This window comes from Hylaeus volcanicus, chromosome 5 (genome assembly GCF_026283585.1).
Source record: "Hylaeus volcanicus isolate JK05 chromosome 5, UHH_iyHylVolc1.0_haploid, whole genome shotgun sequence".
NCBI classification, from domain to species: Eukaryota; Metazoa; Arthropoda; class Insecta; order Hymenoptera; family Colletidae; genus Hylaeus; species Hylaeus volcanicus.
In genome coordinates this window covers 3,598,641-3,620,348 of record NC_071980.1, presented here as the reverse complement: position 1 = coordinate 3,620,348, position 21,708 = coordinate 3,598,641, and the positions used below count along the sequence as shown (strand labels likewise).

Below are 21,708 nucleotides of genomic sequence, written 5' to 3'. Positions count from 1 at the left end.
TATTATCGGAATAAAATTCGATCCAACTCTGGAAATAGAAGGATCGACTGTCAAAGCTCTCATCGAGCGTTAAGGTCTGTGGTCGTGCGGAATCGAGAGCGTGGAGCACACCGGATCGAATTAAACAGAAACGAGGCCGGTTCCTTCTATACGACGTCGACGCGCGAGAGTGATCGCTGTCATGACGACGGTCTGATATACTCGTATGCGCGTTTCGACCTTATCCGTCCGTGGTGTTGGAATCGAAACGGGTGCCGGGACAGTTGTTCGATTGTTTCGCGACGACGAATCTTCAACGAACTCGGACGAAGACGGAAGGAAAAGTGACCAGTGAGGGAGGAATTCGGGGCAGAGGCGAGAAGGCTGCGCGAGGCAGCCACAGGCCGGGAGTCGGAAGTGTTTATGCCAGCTTGACAGCTGACGGTCAGTGGTTTCCAGCACGTCGACAATCTGGCGGCGCGGTTCAAATGAAGCTGAGGCGTCGCTGCATGCAGACGCTCGGCGTCTCCGTGAAACAGTTGAGGAGAAAGCTGCTCGAGCTGGGCGCACGAATCCTTCACGTACAGGGTTCAAAACCACGCGACATGGCCCTTGTGGTATGTTTACATAACCATTTTTTTTTATACCAAATTTTAAGTGTCGCGCCTATTCGCTATACAGAAATGTTAATGTCGGTAACTCTTTGAGGTTAGGTGGATGAAAAATTGTCCCGTATAAGAATATTAATTTGCATAAACATCTCCAGTCTAGTTACGATACAACGACGATAATAATATCGAGAAGAAATAGTTTTTCGCGATGAATCGTTCGCTTCCGAATCGCGGCATAAATTTTTCAAGAGTTCCGTAGCTCCTATACTTGGACTCGTACTCTGATAATTCAATCATCGCGACGGTGTTGAATTAGATATTTATCCGGTGGAAAAACGGGATATCTATTAACGCCGCGTCAAGTAATCAGGACGTCGATATTGTCGCCAATTAAAACGCAACCTGAAACGACCGTCAGTCGACGCTCGGCGCTCACGGGACTGCATGGAAAATGGAACAAACTTGATATACGGCAGACGTCGATCTTTAATCGTTTAATCGCGTGGCCCACGTGTTATCTTGGCCATTCGCCTGTTCTCTCTTTCAGGCGTTCTTATCTCCGGCGTCGTCTGCCATCCGCGAAATCAGGCTCCTTCAATCCGTGGCAACAATAACTCGATAAGATACGTAGGAGTAATTGGTATGCTAGTCAGTTTTCCAATGGTACGTTCGAACTTTTCGAAATTGACGGATTTGGACAGATACCCTTGGTAGCGTCAGATATTTCTTTCAAAAAAATATCGTTTCGAAGGCTAGGTAGTATAACCCTGTTTAGGTGAAAATTATAGGTTATAATATAAAAATAATGTATCCACCTTAGAATTTTATTTGCCCTAAAGATCCAAATATTGGGTTGTCCGGAAAGTCCATGTCGATTTTTGATAGGTGGTACAGTTCTGAATATATCGAAATGGTTGAAAACAAATAATATGTATAAATCTCTCAAAAAGTGGAAACATGGGTTGTGGAACAAAATGGAACCTCTTGTAATTCAATAAATATATATTAAAATTCAAACGTGTTTTTGAATTTTTCTTAGAAATTGCCACGAACATGATGGACAACCTAATATAATTTGAATGGCAGAAAAGCTAGACTATCTCGACAGAGATGATTAGATTCATTCCGCCTCGTTCGACGGTAATCGTTCTCGTCTCGATTCGCGCAGCCCACGAATTTCATAGCACCGGTAGTCTCGATCGAGAAATTCGGCCCTCAACCCTTTGGAGAGATTCGCGCGGAAGTCGACGGTACCCACGGGGCATGTAGAAGAAGAAAAATAGGAAAAACGAGCGTGACGGGGCGACGAACGTCGGACGCGGCCAGCCGTGAGACGAATCGAGACGGAACAATCGATAGGAGCGAGACAGAGGGAGGCCGTTACACCGTCTGCCTCGTGTTTCTTCCGTCTGGCCCAGAATGCGAGTCGGGCTTTCACTGCAGTTTTCTCGTCTGGGTCGACGGTCCGTCTCCCTTGCTCCTGTTTCGTCTCCTCTTTTCTCTCTCCCTCTCTCTCTCTCTCTCTCCGTTCCACGCGCATACAGACAAAGCTCGGTCTCTCCCTCGCTCTTTTCAGCCGGTCGATACCTTCCCGTCTCGTACTTTTAAATGTCATCAGCCCGATCGTGAGGTCGGCCTCGACGTCTCCTTATACAGGGTGTGCCCAAAATGTTTTGGCCCCGCCCGTGACGCTCGATTGAAATATGGATTATCGAGCTGTTCGCGCGGGAGCGGACGACGCGAGCTCCGAAAATGGGAAAAATTACTTTTTGGGGGAGGTAGAGACGGATGCGAATTCCGTTAACGCTAAAACTAGCAAAGTCATTCAATTTCACCCGTGATACTTCATACTTGTTAAAATCATTAAATTTATCGAACGAACCAGAAATTCCACGATAAATTTCACGGAAATCTCCAGCCCTCTCCGACGAAGGTTGAGTAACACCGCGTTCGTCGATCGTTGAACGGGAGCGTGCATTTTTGGAGCGGCCCGATTTGGGATCGTGACCATAGCGAACGTCATGAATTAATGACCAGCTCTTTTATGAATGAGATCCACGAAAAGATTGAGGTCTGAAGCGAGTCGTTGCGCAACCAGGTCATTCAGGATATTTCTTCCGACTTTGAGTTCTTTTTCTTCTTTTCGAGGATCGTAAGAGTTACGGGGGGGTCGCTTACTCCGCGTCACTGAAATTCCAATTTGCGAACTTCTGCTGAAAGTACCCTCGTCACACGTCGCTCCGTGGAAACCACTCGTGAGTTTCATTTTTCATTTGGAAAAGTATTATCTGATTTTATCCGGCAGACAAACGTAAGAATTTGTTCGATTCGTTATTAAAATTGTTTCGATAATAGAAGATGCTAGAAGAATTATATACCATTCGTTAATAAAATTATCTGTTAATGGATCGAGGCATTCGTAATAAACAGTTGAATAGTCTGGGTTGTTTTTGGAGAATCTAATCAATTCGTAATTAGTCTCTTAATGTGTTACAAGACAATCGAATGAATTTTTCCGTTGTTTTCTATTATTGAGACGATCTTGATAACAATATGAATAAAATCGTCTGCACTTTGTTCGATAAAATCAAATAATACGCTTGCTTCATTTCCTTAGAGGAAAAGCACTCCTTCCTTAATTTTCTCAAATATTTTTTTTTTCAAGAAAATATGCTTCCAAGCTTGCGTTAGGATTCGCGTAAAGGTGAGGCAATCTTCTCGGGAGGTCTCTCCGCGTTCGTCGATTTTTCAAATTGTGCATACAGGTATTTTTTAGTTCGATCAGATCCTTCGGTTCATTGATCGCCAGAACCTTCTTCCAGTTCTTTCCTTTTTTTTCCGTGTGTCTGCCGTGCAGGGATTTACAGTTTTTTCCCCATGGGAGAAAATAGAGGCATTCAGGTCCATTCTGCTAGAATTGGAACTCCGGGCTTTTCTCCAGCGCAGACAGCCGTTCCAGCCATTGTGCCTCCGAAGCTCTTCCCTAAGATTCTCGATATTTCCAGGGATATCTCGTTTCCCGCGATCCTGCGCGATAGATCCTCTCCGAAGTGCGCGTTCGAACTTTTAGAAATTGATCTTTAGATCAAATTAAGAAATTGTCTAAAAGGGCGAGCGGTGAATTTTTAATTTGATCGAACAACCATAGTCGGCCTGAATAATACAATTTCATAGGAAACAGCGCGTACTTGGGAGAAATATGGCGGGGCACAGGCTGCGAACACCGTTCGCTAGAGAAAGGAAATTCCCACGGGGAAAATAAGCCGATATCTCCGAGGCTAAGCGAATTATCTCGTCGATCCAAGAATCCGGGACACCAGTGATCGGAACAGGGAACCCTAACGCGCGCACGCTGATTTATATCGCGCCGCGGATCTAACGGTTCATCTAATCTGGGCTCATTAGTATCGAAAGCACGCCACGTTCGTTAACATACGCAGTTGCACGCGTCTTCGCATACGTGCGGCGTGCGCGTGCCCCTCCCCCTCCCCCCAGAATGGAAGCATGCTCGTCAATAGCGTCTTTTTCAAGACGAAATTATGGTTGGGGTACTTGTTTTTCCATTTTATACGCCCTTCCAGCAGCAATCTAGCAATTCAAATTTCATTTTTACGTTTAGATAAGAATATTATTAATTTATTGGATTGTCCGGAAAGTTCATGCCTATTTTTAAGAAAAATTCAAAGGCATGTTTGAATTTTGATGTATATTTATGGAATTATATGTGTACCATTTTGTTCCACAACCTTTCCACCTGTTAAGGAATGTACACACGTTATTTGTTTTCAGCCATTCCGATATATTCAGATCTGTACCGCCTACTAAAAATCGGCATGGGCTTTCCAGACAGCCCATTAATATAGTCTCTTAGTCGGTTACATATATTCATTAAAAATAAAAACGAACTACATATGTTAATTTTGAACGAATCCCGTCGAAGGGCGGTATTCGTTTCAGTTCCTTAATTGTGCGGCCAAGTGGCAAACCGCGGTCGCAAACCACGTCTCCATACATTAGCAAAATTTCTGTTTACGGTTCGTCGCGGTGCCCCAAGCCACGGTGTCAATTAAACACTCGTTTCCACCCCTTCGTCGATCAATGTTCGCGCGCATCTTCACCCGCCATTTAAGCACCGAACTCAATGTTACCCAACCACCATCCCTTTCCTCCACACTGTCGCATGGACCCTCGAAAATTTCCGCGACCGCGTTATGCATCGCAATTAGAGGTCTCTGTTCGCTCAGTACAGGGTTGTTCCCCACAAAAGGGGAGGGGAACTCGCAACCCTTCTTCTTAATGTCTCGTTTACTTTTATTTTCATCTTTGCACGACGAACGCTCGCGGTTCCACAGCCATGTATTTGTTCTTTGTAGACTTTTCGTATTCTTTGAATATGTCATGAATCTTTGTGTTTGAATCGTTGTACTTATACAATTTCACTTTTATCAAGGTATCGTTGCAATATTTCTTGTTTCGACATGCTTAGGAACCAAACAATTCTCCGTCCGAAAACACTTTTCGTCCGCGTAACGAACGGCGAATAAAGTTAAAATGTCTTTGCTCGATTTTTAGTCCAAGTAAATTTTTTGTACATAAGTGACACTAATCTCTGGTCAACGCGAGGCTCGTTTGTTCGTGCACCTGTAAGGCGGGAACACGGTCGCGCGTCATTGGCGTTCGCGAACCCCATTGTGATCCAGGGGCAATTTACGGGGACGCATTCACCGACGAGGCACGTCGGGTCTCGTTATAAGCGACAATAGCTTTAATTTCGCGATCCGAAGGTGGCTCGTTGTGCCGCGACAGAGGAGCAGGAAATCAACGGGAAATTACGACGAGCCCGCGTCGATCGACCCGGACTTGCAATCGGTGCGATGATAATAAAATCGTCGCGGGACACGGTTACTTTGTTCGCTTATTTTTACCCGCGTCTGGCCTTAATCCTTTCCGTTCCATTGATTCCGTACGACGTCGCCGACTTTAACTCTTTTAGAATGGCCAGGTCACGTGAGCTACTTACCACAATATGACCTTTCCACTCTTGCACTTGAATGGAATTTATTGATACTCATAATCAAGACGAAACGAGAAGCGTCGAACCTCGAAGCGTTAATTTTGTGCAATCCGTAAGATCGATTTTATCGAAATTTGAACGTAGCGTAGTTCATGTGAAAATAAGAGGGTTTACGGTAGCACCGTAAATTTAACGCGTCGCTGACGGATGACCTCCGTGACGTTTAACCTGTTAATCGATCATGCTATCGCCGAATCGTGACAAGCGCTCTGCCAATTTTCAAGACGGCTTACGATGTCCACGAGTCGGCCGCGAGGATGGCGGTGCACACGCTAGCGTAATTTCCAGCAGACGTTTCCCGCTCGCCGGAGATAACGCTAACGAGGCCCAGATAATAACGTCGGCAGTCTAGACAGTTAATTACAAGAAGTCCTTTAGAACAACGCGCTCGGGAGAGTCGGGCGCGCTTTCAGCCTCGTCGCGTACTCTTTCAGGTGGCAGCAGAAGTTTCGCCGCCGCCGCCGCGAAACCTTTCGAGGTTGGGGGCGGAAGAGCCTCTTCGACAATTAACGAACTCGTAAAACGGCCGAAGGATTCCTGGAGGCTGTGCCGTCACCTCTTTACCGGACCCGTGACAACGCGTCGCGAGCCGTTTACGAAACGCTCTCTCCGCTTGGAACGCTTGATCTGGCGCGATCGGCTCGAAGGATCTTGTTGAGATTTAAGCACGATGGGGTTTAGGGTCAAATAATGGGGGTTTAAGTCATCGTTTCGATGGATTCAAAATTGTTCCAAAAATACAGACCCTCAAAATCCAATCCGACGTCAAATTCCAACAATTTTAATAGCGAACTTACCTTCGCAAATTTTAATCTTCTCAAGTGCGGAACACATGATCTTCAATTTTTTTTTTGTCTCGACATTAAAAGATTGTCCCTTTTAACTAATTTTTTGATCGACTCCTGAAGTCATTTTTGAAACGCGAAAATATTGCGAATATCGTCTGGGAGATTCCAGCGTTCGGCGACTCGGTTCGACGCGATTAGTGACGAAAGAGGCTTCCAATCGGTTCTCTTAATTCTTTACCGAGAAGCAGTTTCGAGTTTCGTAAGGTCGTCTACAGAATGTGTCGCGCGAAACCATTGCGCAATTATCGCCTTTCCAGGAAATTCGCGTCGTTATCGGGGACCCCGTTTCTTCTCCCTGATTCTTCGATTGCATAACGCTCCGACTACTGACCTGTCGCACAGAGTCTCGACACTTTTGAAAATAAAATAAATTCGTTATTGTTAAGACACCAACCATGAGCGAATTGGAAAATCTATTATACTTTCTCGCTGGGCAAAATTTATTTAAAAATCTCTAGAACTATCAATCATCGTCACTATTCACGGTAGAATTTCCAACACCGGGCGTCGTGTTTTATCGCTCGTCGCGATGTCCCCGACGAATGATGACAAATTGTTATCGAAGCAACTATAACAAATCCAACAGACTATAAACAAGTTTATTAATATCGATCCCGCGATAAACGCATCATCCTCGTCAATTGCGTCGATACGTCTTCAACGTCTATAAATTCAATCGTAATTGATGCTCGCAAATGTAACTCCAAAGCGAGGTAGCTTGCTTCTCGAGTTACCTCGTCTTAGAAACACGTTATACTTTTTCCACGTCGATTTTTCGAAAGGGTATCTACAACGATTCGACCGAGACGGGTTCTCCATCTCGCTGGCAATAGGATCAACTCGTTATCGCGACGTCCTCGGTATTATTTTGCAGATCGAGGGCAGCCGTGCAGATACGATGTTATCATCGGTGGTTTCTTTCGCTCACGGGGTCGCGAGATCGGGCGCGACGACCTAGATTCGTCCACGGAAAAGAACACGTCGTCTGTGACTATCAGAATCACCGAATTCGCTTGTTCGTGATCATCTGTGACTCGATTATAAATAGAATCGTATCAAACGGTTCTAATACGGACCTCGATAACGCGTGGACGTCCAGTAGCAGCTTCTTGACAAATTGGTTTGCTGAGAATCATTGACGCATCACTTTATTAGGCGCGATTAGTTCTTTTGAGTATTGATTGGTTTTTTCTCGCGACACATGGTTTGGGAAACGGTGCCTGAGTCGTTCTCAGCGGCCACGTGGCGGGGGCCTGGTATTGCGGTTATTATTGTCGTGCCAGTCGGACATAAACTCGCGACTCCGTCGCGTGAAATATAAACGCGGAAACACGACTTTATCCCGCTTCGCGTCACGCAACTTTATGACCGCTATCGAGCCTTGACGCTTTCGCGATTTATTGGTCAAGATTCTTGACGCCGATTCGCGAGCACGCAGGCGACCGTCCGAGAGTCGAGGATTAATAATCGGAATGGTAATTAAGATGGTAATTAGAATGGTCGACACCTCGATAGAGCAAGGAGCCCATCCAAACAAGGAATACCCGTCTAATAAAATACGTACGAAAGCAAGACGCGAACGAATAATGGAAGAATGATTTTAACACTTAAAAGGTTGATCGTGTTCGATAAGAGAATTAATTGATTTTCGCGAACAGTCATCCGCGTGGCAGATTAAGAGATTCGATACCTGGACGTATCGTACGTAAATTTTTGTTGTATAATTGCTGAGACTGTTACGCAATTTTACTAGAGCCCATAAATAATCGGTAATCCGTGTTCCTCAAATCTATAGCGCGCGGAAGGTGTGTTGCTTCTCGAGATATCGTAATCGTAAATCTCCGTTAACTGAAATATAAAACAGGACTTTGAGGATATACGAGACGATCGATAATCGTATCAGAAATTGCGTGGATAATAATTATCATGAAAAATTATTCTTTCTGGTCAACACACTCTGAAATCTAGTATTAGGGTATAGTTTGTAATTTCGAATTCGAATTATTTTCATGGATAATATAATGAAAAATTATTTTTCCTGGTCGGTACACTAGAATCTAGTATTAGGATTGTTTCATATTTGGTTGCGTGAACGATGGGTGCAGTCAATGACCCTGCGGTATTAGGACTAGGTTTACGCCAGCAATTGGGCGTTAAACGTGGCCCATCCACGATTATGTCTCCGGAATATCCACGTTACATCCGCGTTCTAGCGACGTTACGTAAAGTCATAATTACGACGCAGTAAAGTCGGCGTTATTTTTATTATTATTACATGGCGAGATGCGACGACCGTGTGCGCGTTGAAGTATCGCGTTGGCTTACCATGGGAGTGGTGGGAAAACTTGAACCTTTTATGTGCGAGGATTATCGAACCAACTTCGGAGTGCTGTAGGGCGTGAAAGCACGTAACTGCTGAGTGTAAAGGTCTCGACGTAACTATATAGCTCGGGAAGATGAAACGTAACTGTCCAATTAGTATGGAACGCTTTCCTCGAACACGGACGTAAGAAGTTTTTAAAGATCGCGAAGTATTTTTAGGCGTAGTCGATAATGGCAATGTCTGAAGTTTGGTCGCATCAACTTCCACAAACCCGAGACCCAACACAGTTACCAAAGTGCCTTCGTATCCAAGTTTCCTCCAAATCCTAGATCTGTAGTGGTAGCGACCAAATTACTTCGTACCCTAGCACCTGTATCGTTCTGGGTCCTTCACGCGAGCCGAGAAGTGGGAAAGTTAAAAAAGAAGCATCGTTGGCACAGACGGTGTCGGTGCTCGCTCACTGGGAAGCCCCGTTCCTAGACTCTAGACTCGTGGCTCAGGAATTGCGCGGATTCTTGGCGCGGTCGCGGTTGTTTGGCCTTAAGGTCGTGGCGATAACGAGTCGCTTGCGTCAGTAGAGAGACTAGCAACGCATTTCTCTTCGCTCGTCCCTCCCACCTCGCCATTGTTCCTCTTCTGTTTGTTCGTCCACCTAATCATTCTGTGTGACCCTGAGGATAGATAAACTCTTCATATGGATAAAAGAATTGCAAACAAGAAGGTGAACGAAACCGACTCTCGATCGGTTGTTTATTCAATTAAAATTAGGATCTGCAACAATCTAGTCTTCGAAGCGTACATTAAAATAAATATAAAAACTCTTAGATTATATCACCGAGATTAAGATCGACAGGAATCAACGAGTTTATGACACTCGAAAGGAGTCACGAGACTGTCGAGGGTCGACGTTCTTTCTCGCAACGCGACCGCGCCGATGTGACTTGCGCAACCGAAAAGTCGATTATCATGCTTGCCCTAGGTCTTTCAAGGCCCGTGAAAAAGAACACCGTTAGACCTGGGCAAACTAACTTGGCCGCGAAACCGAAAGCGAGCCAGACCGTTTCGACACCGTTAGACGTTCGCTGTCCAGTGATTTTCCTGGCTCGATCCCGTTCCAAAGCGAATCGACCGACGAAATAATGAAATCACGTTCCCGTTAGCTTTGTTCAAATTCTAAACGAAACCCTGTCGCGGTGTTTGACCCCGAGTGGACGAGTAATTAACGGTTAATTAATCGAATTAATTATTGATTTAATTATTTCTTCGGGCCCAAATTTTCGTATTAAGAGAACGAGGGATATAAACGTACGAAGGCGTTACTATCGGACCCAAAAAATACGACAATATTAACAACCATTCCGAATTAAAAGTTGAACATTAAAAAATAAATATCTCGCCCCTCCGTGACCTTATTTTCAAGTGGTGGCTATTTCGAGAGCTTTCAAGTTTGATGAGGTCTTTTCGGGAGCGGTATGCTATCAGAGTGAAAGAATGGCGCGGTTGCACTCGCACTGAAAGCTAGGTGCAATTTTTGCACGACGCCAGCTCTGCACCGAGGCTTATCCTAGTTACGAGGCCGGTGCAACTGGTGCATCGTATCGCCAGTGCATTGCCCTCGTGACGCGAATATGCTTCTCGATCGATTTGCCTCGACCACCGCACGGATCGTTCCTCGCAGCTTAGAAATTCTCGGTGGTTGCACGGTGTTGCCCATCGTGTCCTGAAACGGTGTCGTGACTCGTCCGACGATTACATTTTTCTTCCTAGGAACAAGCATCCTCTTACCTTTGTTACCTCCGCTACATTTACAGTAATATAGATGTCCGAGATAAAAACGAAATATTTGTAAACGATTCATGAACATAAGATGAGGTGACATGACTGAAAATATTACCCATACATATTAATTAGACGTTAATTGTAGTTTTATCATGGACGTGTTTAATAGGAAAATATGGTATGAAGTGAATTTCATGAATTTTATATCGTTACTTCACATCGATTACTATTCCGTTAAATCTGCAATTACTTTTTTTCGCTTCCTCTATAATGCATGAAATTTTGATTTATCCGAAGACGACTAGGAAGACTTGGATCGCGTTTATAAATTTACACCTTACGTGTCGCGGAATAAACGATCGTTCGCGTAATCGAAATTTATTCGAACGGTTTATTTCGAGCGTTCGTTAGGCATTAAAACAATTCGATAATTTAACAGCGTAACATAACATACCGAAACAATTAAAAAGCTCTGCTTCGAATCGGTCCTCGTTCAATGGTATTCTTGGGGAATGACAAATAAAATTATAAACATACGAACTTCGAAAAAAAATGTCGTTATCTCAACCTCGTAATACTTGCTGGCCGAGGCGTGCTTGTATTCAGCTTAAGAAGGCGATACGAATTTTTGGATGTTAATTCCCAGTTAGATGGCCTTGAAGATGTGGAGAAATCTTGAAAGACTTAACGGAACACGTGAGAATCGGAGCAGTACTTGCGTCAATGCCTGGTGAAGGTACGCGAGCTCTCTCTTGTCACGAGAATTCGCGAATTTTCTGTCGCCTTTTACGATCGTCTAAAATCCATCGCTCGCGTAACCAGTCGCTCAAAAATTTAGGGGATCTTGCAAACTTTATTTCTGCTAAGCTTTGCTACGTATGCATGTCTGTTTTATCGATAATCTTCGGTATCGTTAATATCGCAAGCATTTCCACTTATGTTAAGGCACCGAGTATATCGTGTACGTATCGAGCTCGATCATTTCGCCGAGTATGCGCTCTTTGGCGATCGGTTATCTAGTTGTTTTGACTTCTATACTTTTTCTCTTCGTCGATAAGTAACAACAACCATCAGTTATCGTTCAACAGCTCGTATTATCGAATTTTCACTTCTTCGACGTTCACGGGAGAAAGAGCGATAAGAACCGACGGTGATAAAATATTTAAATACGAGTGCAATTGTAATCATCCCGAATTATATCGGTTCTTCTTTCAAGGACCAATTATTGGATACACAAGAGGGATCGTTTAAACGGATTGCGCGTGGTTTTCGATGGAAAATAACATGTTGTGTCGATCGGCGAAAAAAATAAAAAGGAGGGAAAAAAATCATTTGTAAACACTGTCGTTTGCGTTACGCACGTAGACTGATTACAGTCTATCGTCTGCAGGAGATTTCTACAATCACTCGTGTTATTCTTTTCATTGTCGGTATGCACACATTATTGGTACAAAGTAGAGATACTTGTTCCTAATTGTACAATGAAAAGAAACGTTCTTGTTTATTGTACATTTTGGGAACATAGACGGTTAAAACGATTATTTTTACTTTATTATTTTTGACATATTTTTATTTACATTTCAACAAAATTAAAAGTAAATCTAAAATTATTTTATAATGTTATTTGCCGTTGAAGACCGTAAGTAATTTGTTTGAAAAAATTCCTTGTCTATGAAATAGATTTTTCAATACTACCAAGGGGTGATCGCTTAAGGGGTAGTTTCACCTGCAGTCGGTGTTCAAAAAAGCAGCTATTTTTCCCTAGTTTCTCGTAATTGATTTTAAAGAGGTTAATGTCCGTGGATCGACCCATCTTCCTCGGCGACAAATAATCTCCACAGTCGTCGAACGATCGAAGTAATCGCCACTTTTACAACATAATCTGCGACGCACGTTTGCGACAGTGTCGGTGACCATTCAAGCTTGCGTCAATTCGCTCTCGATAACCGATACGTATACATCACGTGTGTATCTCGATCGGCCACCTCTTCTACCTCGATACAACGATGCAAAAGACCCATGTCAGTGTCCTTATATCAAGGAATTTCTATAGTAGCTACCTTAAATAGATTTTTGGATGATCTACAACGCGTTGGTTAAAAGATAAACTATTTGGAAATTCAGATGTATGTGACCCCAAAGTAACACTGGGTTAGAGTGGATTAAGCGTCGGTGTTAACGTCTGCTCGGATGTCGCGTCCCTCGTCGTAACGATAAACGGGCTATCTGCAATTTTCTTAGCAGCCGTAAAAAAGCCACCCCCGATTGCGAGAAGTCATCGCGAGAATGGCTGCAACGCTTCTAATCTCCAGTCAGGGCGTCATCGTTCCGTTAATAGAGCAGACATCGTAGCAGCCGTTCGATCATACGACGTGTCGAGGTCGCGGCGATTAAACCGATCGCGAAGTCAGTCGACGTGACGCGCTCGATTTCTGTAATTCGAATCAGACGCGGGGGAAAATTTTCAATGTAGATAAACAACAACAACAAAACTTCCAACGACAAAAAGGAAGATGGTCAAGTCTTTTCAAAGATTTTCTTACGGTTTTAATATATGCGTGCATTTATTCTCAAAACGTTGCCTACAGACGAGTCGAGACAGACTGACTTAAAACAAAAGAATACATATTCATAAGGTCAAGGCGCGCAAACACATACACGTACTTCCATACCCAGGCACACAAACACATAATTAAGAAACGGATACATATACAGTCGGTGTAATAAGTATTCGTACAGGAACCATTTATTTTAAATGGGTTGCTTCGAACGAATACTTCTTACACTGACTGTGTATTCTCAACAGATTTCATTGACGATATAAAAATGAATGTAAATTTCATTATTGGTTGAAAATATGAATAGAAGCACGACTTGAACACCTTCCCCGCGCCAGAAATATTTTGATACAATTTTTAAATTAAGTTGCTTCACACGGTAGTCACCGCATAAGGATTCTCGGCCTTCCAACGCTTGTTTTTCGCAATATGGAAGTGAAATTTCCAAGCAACCCCCGTATCGAGTCCCTGCTGGTGCTCGATCTCGCTCGCGACCTATCCCGTGGACATTGTAAGCGTCTTTGTTACGCGGTACAATTGTGTGCGATCAATACCAGAGTGCTGGCGCACCGAGCCACGAGTCCACCATCCCCTGGTGCTCGTTACTGCTCCTTACGGCCTCAACTTTCCCTTTCGACGGCCTCCGTGGAAACGGAGAACCCCTTTAAAGCTTTAACGCGACCATGTCAGCTACCATCGTTGCGTTTCATTCTTGGTTTAAGGTTTCCTTCGGTGCTCGAACGCCCATTAGTCTTAACGAGTCGTGTCGTAAATATGGAACAGAATTGGTTGACGATGTTATTTTTATCTTACGTAATTTCTCCTTTAAATTAATCTCCTATTCGTCAACATTTTTTATTCGGAAAAGAATTCAGTTTATCTTCGAGTGTGTAGCTTTACTTTACTAGTTAGCGTTGCCTTTTTTTGCGGCGATGTGGCCGCTGTGAAAAGTAATTGATAATTACTGTAATTGCTGTGTTCTGACGTCAGCGAGACGATACCCTGTCGCAATAGGTCGCAGCGTCCAAGCTGGTAGGCGCGATACGCTCGTTATTAGTTCTCGGGATGAATTTGAAGCGATCGCGATAAACGTTTCGTCGGGAGGACAAGGCTGGAGTGGCGATAACCCCGGAACTCCAGACTACGAGGCGTTTTCACAAGTCGATCTCGATTATCCGCCTCGAGACGCTGCTTCCTCGTCCATCGCGATCCTTTTCCTGTCGTTTCTCTTGTCAGCCATGTTTCTTTCAGTCAGCTGATCGCGCGAAACACGTGACCATGCATTCTCCCGCGCTAACTTTCAACTGCTCGTATATTTTCATTTTTAGACAAACTTGTGACCTAATGTTTATTTGTTCTTGTTGTTTGCAATCCCCGATCGGAACAGCCGTCGGGAATTATTTCCTTTCTTTCTCACCACCGCTCGCCGGGCGTTATCGCCTTTTTATCGGGCGGCGATTAATTCCGCCGAGTCAGGGAACAATTTGTGCGACGATACGGTGCAGTTTGATACGTCGTCCAATCGAAACGTTGCAGCGCGTGTTGACTGATAATGACGTGGTATCGCGACGACAATCGTCGCGAGGGCACAGGGTCGAAGTAAATGTTCCTTTTTTTTTTCTTTTTTTTTTTTGAAGCGCGTGTCTTCGCCCAATGGATCCAGAGATGGACGAAATGGTAACTTTGTATACGTTGTTGTTTCCATAGAGTTTAGAATTGAAATTGAAGTATTTATGTTATTTAAATGAAGGCTTATCTTAATAATGTAGGCTTATCTTAATGTAGCGGAGCAAACCTATCGAATAGATCACAATTGGCAAATTTTTCGCATCTTCGATGGATCGTTAATTACAGATACAATTATAGACGCGCTATCTTATCATTGGAGACTAAATAATTCCATCCGAAAGAACGTGAAATTATTCGCGTTTTAGCCATGTCGTATGTTTCCAAGGTACAGAAATGTTTGTATTCCCTTGAAAAATTCATTTTTACGCGAAATGGTTTGTACGGAAAGAATCGAAGGATAACGGATCGGTTGCAGGTCCGATGCTAGGCGCGAACGAAATGGAAAACGTCCGGTTCGTCGGCAGTCGGTGCTCGTACCACTTTCCCTGTTTACTCGAGGATGCTTTGAAACGCAACACTGTGTCGTCTATCGCACAGCAATTTTACTTGCGGTCGCACGTCTGATCTACGAGGATTGCGTACAGCTCGCCGTCTAATGGAAATTCGATAGAAGTCGTCCGTGGAAATCGGCCAATTAGCCGCCGCCTGTATGCGTTGGCGACCGTTTAAAGGGCATGGAATGAAACAGGACCGTTTGCTCGCGCGCGTTCGCAATTAGGTCGGTAATCAACGTGTTTAGGCTCATCTCACGGTGAACCCATCAGCTTCTCGCGAACGAAACGACCCGAATTTTAATGAAAATTTCAACTGCCACAGAGAACATTATTCTCAGTTGATTTACCGTTGGTCAATTACTTTTGGTGCAATTAATCTTTAAGTGCATTGTTATTGTGGTTTCTATTGTAGAATAACATTTCTACTCTTTTCTGTTTACATGTAAACACGTCTGTTATTTTTATAATTCGCGGTAGTGCCTATCAGGCAAAGATACGGATTTAAAAATATATGAGCAGAGATATATGTTCATGAGATATAAATATTCTCCTTTTATACGTAGATTCGTTATTTTTATATCTATTGCAGTGCCTGTCAAGTAAAGATACGAGTTTGAAAAAGAAGCAAGTGTCTATCTTTGAATTGATAGGCAGTGCTATCGATGTTATCGTAAAAATAACCGATGAGTATACGCGAGGAAAATGTTTAGAAATATTTTGTATTAAAGAACACGATACCAATGCGCTTAAAAATTGGATTGAATGACAGTGATCGTCGCTCCTCAAATGTAACTAAATTCCGTTCACATTTTGCGGAGCTAATCAATATATGCATGCGATGTGGGGGAAGCCTTATCGTGCCACATTGTTGCATACACAGTATTCACTTTGTAAGTCCTCGCTGATGCGACATTGCACGCCTTCGAAACAAAGCTCGATATTTATTGGCTCGCTCGCTCTACTAATCAATGAATTACGATTAACACTTTATTTACGAGAGCCTGTCGATGTATCCGGTATGGAGAAATGAATGTCAACCTAGAGTAACATATGCTAATGTTCTCCGGTTGAAAATAGTTACCCACCTGCTCAAAATAAATTTTACTGTAAAACGTGAGACGTTCGCGTCGCGATGATAACGATTTCCCCATAAATCGCCAGTAACAAATTCATTGCGCTGAACGGTGCCACGTAATTTCGTTCCGTCTTCCAGTTCATCGCGGTGCATTGAAACTATAGCGTTACCAACCGCGATCGTTTTGCTTACGGTCCCACGTTTCACCTACGACCGTATTGCACACGTATCCTCGTATTTCCGCGCTACCAACACGCGCGGCGTCGATTTGTCCCGGTAGTCGTCGCCTGAGCGTTCAAAAGGAACGACTATACGGTCCCACGGAGCCCAGAAAGTGCCTTCATCTAGGACCGACTAGGAATCGTTTCTAAAATAACCAAGTTCAATGTTTGTTGCGCAAGTAAGAGTAGGAGAATTCATCAGAGAGGTTACTGCGAGGAGTAACAAACCCTGCCGGGGTAGACTCTTTGCGAGTAGAGTCTTCCGAGGACATTCTGGAGCACCTGGAGGGTTATGGTAACTGCAGGAGGTCTTGTTCCTTCGAGTAAGTTGTCAATTGTGATATTTGGCTAGTTTAAGAGTCGAGAAAGATGCATAGAGATTGAACTATCCACTTTGACCCCCGAGTAATTTTTGCCATACCTCGTATCGGATCTCGAACTCTGTCAGTCATGCTCGAGATCTCGGTATTCTGTTCGAGGACTGTACTTTCCAACAGCTCTGCTTCCCTCGAACCCAGAGGACGACCTGTCCGAGCTCGATCGCAGGGCGCGATATTCGGGGCTTCTCGAATGTTTCCTGTCATTTAGCGGCAAATGGATCATCACGTAAGTGCCAGTTCGCGCGGAGGTCGGAGCGAGCAAGACGGAGAAACGCCGCGAGAGACAAAACGAGAGAGATAGGGAAAACGGACAAACGAAATGACGGACACGGGGAATTTATACGACGGTCCCGTTCACGGGCAATTGCCCTGCTCGTCACGGACCAGAATAATGTCGCGATACGTGCAACACGCCTAAACGCACGGAGAGGAAACAAACGCGGATGACGACGATGGATCCCGTGGTCTTGCGACTCGAGACGGATCGGCGACGGTCGTTGTTGTCCGCGTCTGGCCTTGCGCGTTATTATCGTATAGATTCCTCTAGTCAGCAGTCTGCAATGCCGTTGAATTGGCAATGAGACGCGGACGACGAACGACTGGCCGCGGTGGAGACGTTTAACCTTGCAGCGAACGGGGACGCGAGCAGAAATTGGTAGCTTCGATAGTCGAGGATCTGCTCACCCAGAGTTTTCTAGATCCGACTGGGAAGGATTCCGCAGGACTAGTTTTGACGGTGGTTTCACGAAGTTGGTGGAGGATTAGGGTTGGGGGAATGAGTTTTGGGCTGAGAGGGTGGAGAAACTTCGAGGAACAGGTGTTTGATTGATGGGAATGGTGTTAAGGGGAGAATTTGATAACGAAAGCGGGTGCATTTTAGTGCCGGCGAGATGAGGGAGTTTGTGACTGTTCAAGGGTAGTTGTACAGTGGCGAGGCTGAAGATGCGAGCATAAGTCTCAAGATTTACGTGACAGGTGGATAACGATGAAAAGCGAAGAAAAATTGATGTATCACGCGAAGTGAAGGTAGCGTCTAATAATTGAGAGATCACCACTTTAGCAAACAAAATTAAAAACGAGACAGATGTTTGACGTGAGCGATGCTGGAGATTCCGAAACTGGGCGATGTCCAAAGTGAATAAATGAGGGCGTGAGAATCGAGGCAACGTTTTAGTGACTAGATGTCCGTTTGATGTGGATAATGTTGCCGGAATTGAACGAAGTTCGATGTACAAAGTGAATCGAAGATGGCGTATAACGGTTTGGGAATTGAGTCTCTGCTTGCACGTTGCTCGACGCGGTGTTCTGGAAAATAGGGGTATCTATTCGACGCTGATGGCGTTAGAGTCTTCGTTAAAACTGGACAGAGCCAAGTGCTCGAAGTAAGTTACAATTGCTGAGAAATATTTAAGTTTTTAATGTCAATTTAATTTATTTACCCATTCTAAGATTCTTGTATGGATACCTCTCCACCTACTTCTACCGTAAAAAGAAAATTCCACTTTGCCAAACAAAGAAATAAACGCCATCGAATCCCGCGGATCCCCATGCTGGCGGAGGATTTTATAGCTCCGAATCTGAAATCGCGAGACGATCCGATAAGAGGTTACCAGTCTTCAATAGGGAGTCGCTCCCTCGCAAAATCAGACGTCGTTTTTATGAGCGAGTCGCGAAATTTTCCGTCGCCTCCGATAAATTCTATCGTCACTGGCCAGTTCTCTAAAAATTTTACGCCCGACGAATGCGTCCCGTGATCCCAGATTGCGTTTGTATCGTTTCTTGTTCTCGCCTGTGATCGTAAACAGAGAGACGACTCCGCGACTTAGGGATGTTCGCCAGGATCGAAAACACGAAAACAATTTTCTTTTATTCGTTGGCCGCCTCCCCACGGGGGCATTCCATTCGATCGTTGTATTCGATGGACGGGCACGTCTTGCGTGAGATAGGCACGTCATGAGTATTTATATTTGTATTTATGTTTATATTTACATACGTATGACGAAGACACTGTGCATCGTGAAGAATCTTACATTCATGGCATGAAAAGAATTTCTTCTTTGAAAATATGGCGGCATCTCAGCTGGTGGAACGCGTCTTTGTCCACAGTTTCCGAAATTGCCCCATAAACGGATGCACCGTTTTAGGAGGAAAGTTTAGCGGCTCGTTCGGCGACAAAACTCGGAGCCATGATATTTAGTGGCCGTCGAAATGGTCCACTTGCCTCTTCGGAACGCTGCCGTTACCGTTAAGTGGTCCCGGCTATTTCTGTTACGTAACGCGTTGAACGGCCGTAACTGCAGGTGGTTGATAAATTATTAATTGACCCGTAATCGAATTTGTTCGACCACTACGCACGTAGCTTCGCGACGTCGATGTTATAGCGGGGGAGTTTAGGATTCTTTCAGAAGTTTACCGATTATCATTCGAGTACTCGGAACCGGGATACAAGGCAGTTTTCAAGAAATTATAAAATATCGTAGGATGCAGGATAACATAAAGTACTTGTATGCAATTAAACAATTTTTTTTATTAGCATCGAAATGAACGAAACAAGAGGAACAAAGTTTCGTGTTATATATTATAGAGGAATAATTGTTAAACACTGAAACGAGGAGAGACAAGGAGATTCGAAGAATCTGTTGGCTCGCTAGGGGTTGGTTTTTAACGAGGCGTTTCTCTGGTTGTTTCGCAGATGCTGTCGGTGAGCCCAGGAATGGAGGTTGGCAGCGGCGGTCACGGTGGCCTCGGAGGTGGACTAGAGGGTGATCCGAGCGGAGGCGGCGTCGGTGGGGGCGGGGGTGTGGGCGAAGGAGCCACCGAAGGGATGCAGGAAGCCATGGTCGCCGCCGCCAGGGACCGGGCGATCCGCGCCGGAAGTGTCCGGCAGGACCTCGCCCTCGACCTCCCACCGCGGCTCCAGCTTCCTGATGGCGAGGAACGTCCCTATGGCGCGCACACCGCCCTTCATCTCCGCGACCCCGAGCAGGTTAGCTCATCCTTACTAAATATGTAAATGCTACAGCAGATACGGTCGCATCAAACCGAAACTAAAAACGAGAATAATTGAAACGTTAAACTAGCAATTTTCCAAGCCTCAACACGCGATGGCCATTAAAATTTATGTCCATACTTAAGAAATACCGAGTGAGAAACAAATGAATGTCTCAAGTAGTTATTCGAGCAATTAAATTATCATTTGGTCGTTGCGAAATATTTCATCCCATACTTCAAACTTTAATGTTCTTATTCCGAGGATTGTGCTACAATTTCGCCCATTTTTTGAAATTGCCAATGAATATAATATCGCATTCGGAGATCGGAGGAGGTCGTCGACCCCAGATTTAAAATAGAGCCACAATAGATGGTCGATTTAACCGAAGTTTCGATTATAAGGAAATCTATTATCGGGAAGACCGATTATCTGGAGAAACGAATCGAGCCCACGATCGATATCGCGAGCTCGAAATCGCGCACTTGCGTGTATGTTATGAGTAATACGTCAAACAATAATGTGTACTGTCTTCGGAGACAAGTTTACGCCCACTCCTCGAACGATCGAGCTAAAATTAGTAACCTAAAATCGTCGATAGCAGGCACTTGTGCGACGCGCGTTACGAAATGTGCAACAAAAGGAAAAGAGTAGCTTAAACCATCCCGATCGACTCCACCTTCCGATAATCGAAATCGAAACATTTCATATCCAATGATATTAATTTAATTAGACTTCGAATTACGAAATGATACACAGTACAAACGAACGAGCAAACGACGTTTCTATTCTTCCTTTGTTCGAACGAAATTTTGTTCATCTCCGGTTTTCAAGTCTGATAAGTGGATCGACATAAAACTGGTTTCTGAGAATAATGGACACGAGCTAAGAATACACGCAGATTTTCAAACGCGATGACCTGCAGCGACGAATATCTTCCGAATCCACAATGCGCTTCTACGTTAACGTTGTCTGGAGACTGGCAGTATTTAATCTCAGCATGGTCGAATGCGATTAAACTCAATTTTCAGCCGATCAAACCGAATGCTTTGGGTCTAGCGTTTCCCCAATCGCGTTTTCATTTATTAAACGGTCGTTGATTAGCCACTGTTAATAAACGCGCCATTTTCGAACAGTTGTCCAGGATTTTGAAATTAAATTACACTACACCTAGGCATTATTAGTCGCCTGTTCAATCAAATTCCAACAAATTTCAACTGCTTTTCCTAAATTAATTAAGTTTCATTTCGAGGCATGTTTTTGATATAGACACTTTCCATCGCCGTTACCCTCCAAAATCAAGCGATCGACCTCTAATATCGCAGAGAGGGCGTCCATTAACCGTGCAGCGCGGTAATTAGCCGCGTCGATCGTCGATGCTTAGAAATTATTCACGAGTCTCGCGGGATCCCGCGTCAAAAAGCACAAAGTTGCTCGTTAACCGACCACGTTCTCCTTGCTTCCTCCAAGTTTTTCGGGATTCCCGCCTATGCGAGGCTCGATTTGCCTACGAATCGTCCCCGTAATTAATGTCGACCCGAACGCGCTAATTGGCTCGGAATATTCCCGAGATGCAATTAGCGGTGCTTCGTGCGCGCCTGTTACACGCTCTCAAAATATTCTCGATGGATGGAGCTTTTTCGAGGTCGTTAATCGCGTTTACTTGTACGGGAAGTTGATTTCCCCCGGGAATAATTGTTCTACATCTCGAAATGTCACGGAGATGTTGTGCATGATTCAGGCATGCC

At 44.4% G+C, this 21,708-nt stretch overlaps 1 protein-coding gene across 1 annotated transcript in view; it reads left to right on the top strand.

The window, feature by feature from the left end:
- The window catches only part of LOC128876156 (histone-lysine N-methyltransferase Suv4-20-like), a 102,597-nt gene that overhangs the window by 72,297 nt on the left and 8,592 nt on the right, over positions 1–21,708 (top strand). The window contains exon 3 of the mRNA XM_054122287.1: positions 19,664–19,957. Coding sequence (XP_053978262.1) covers positions 19,664–19,957 — 294 coding nt within the window. The remainder of the gene's footprint in view (positions 1–19,663; positions 19,958–21,708) is intronic.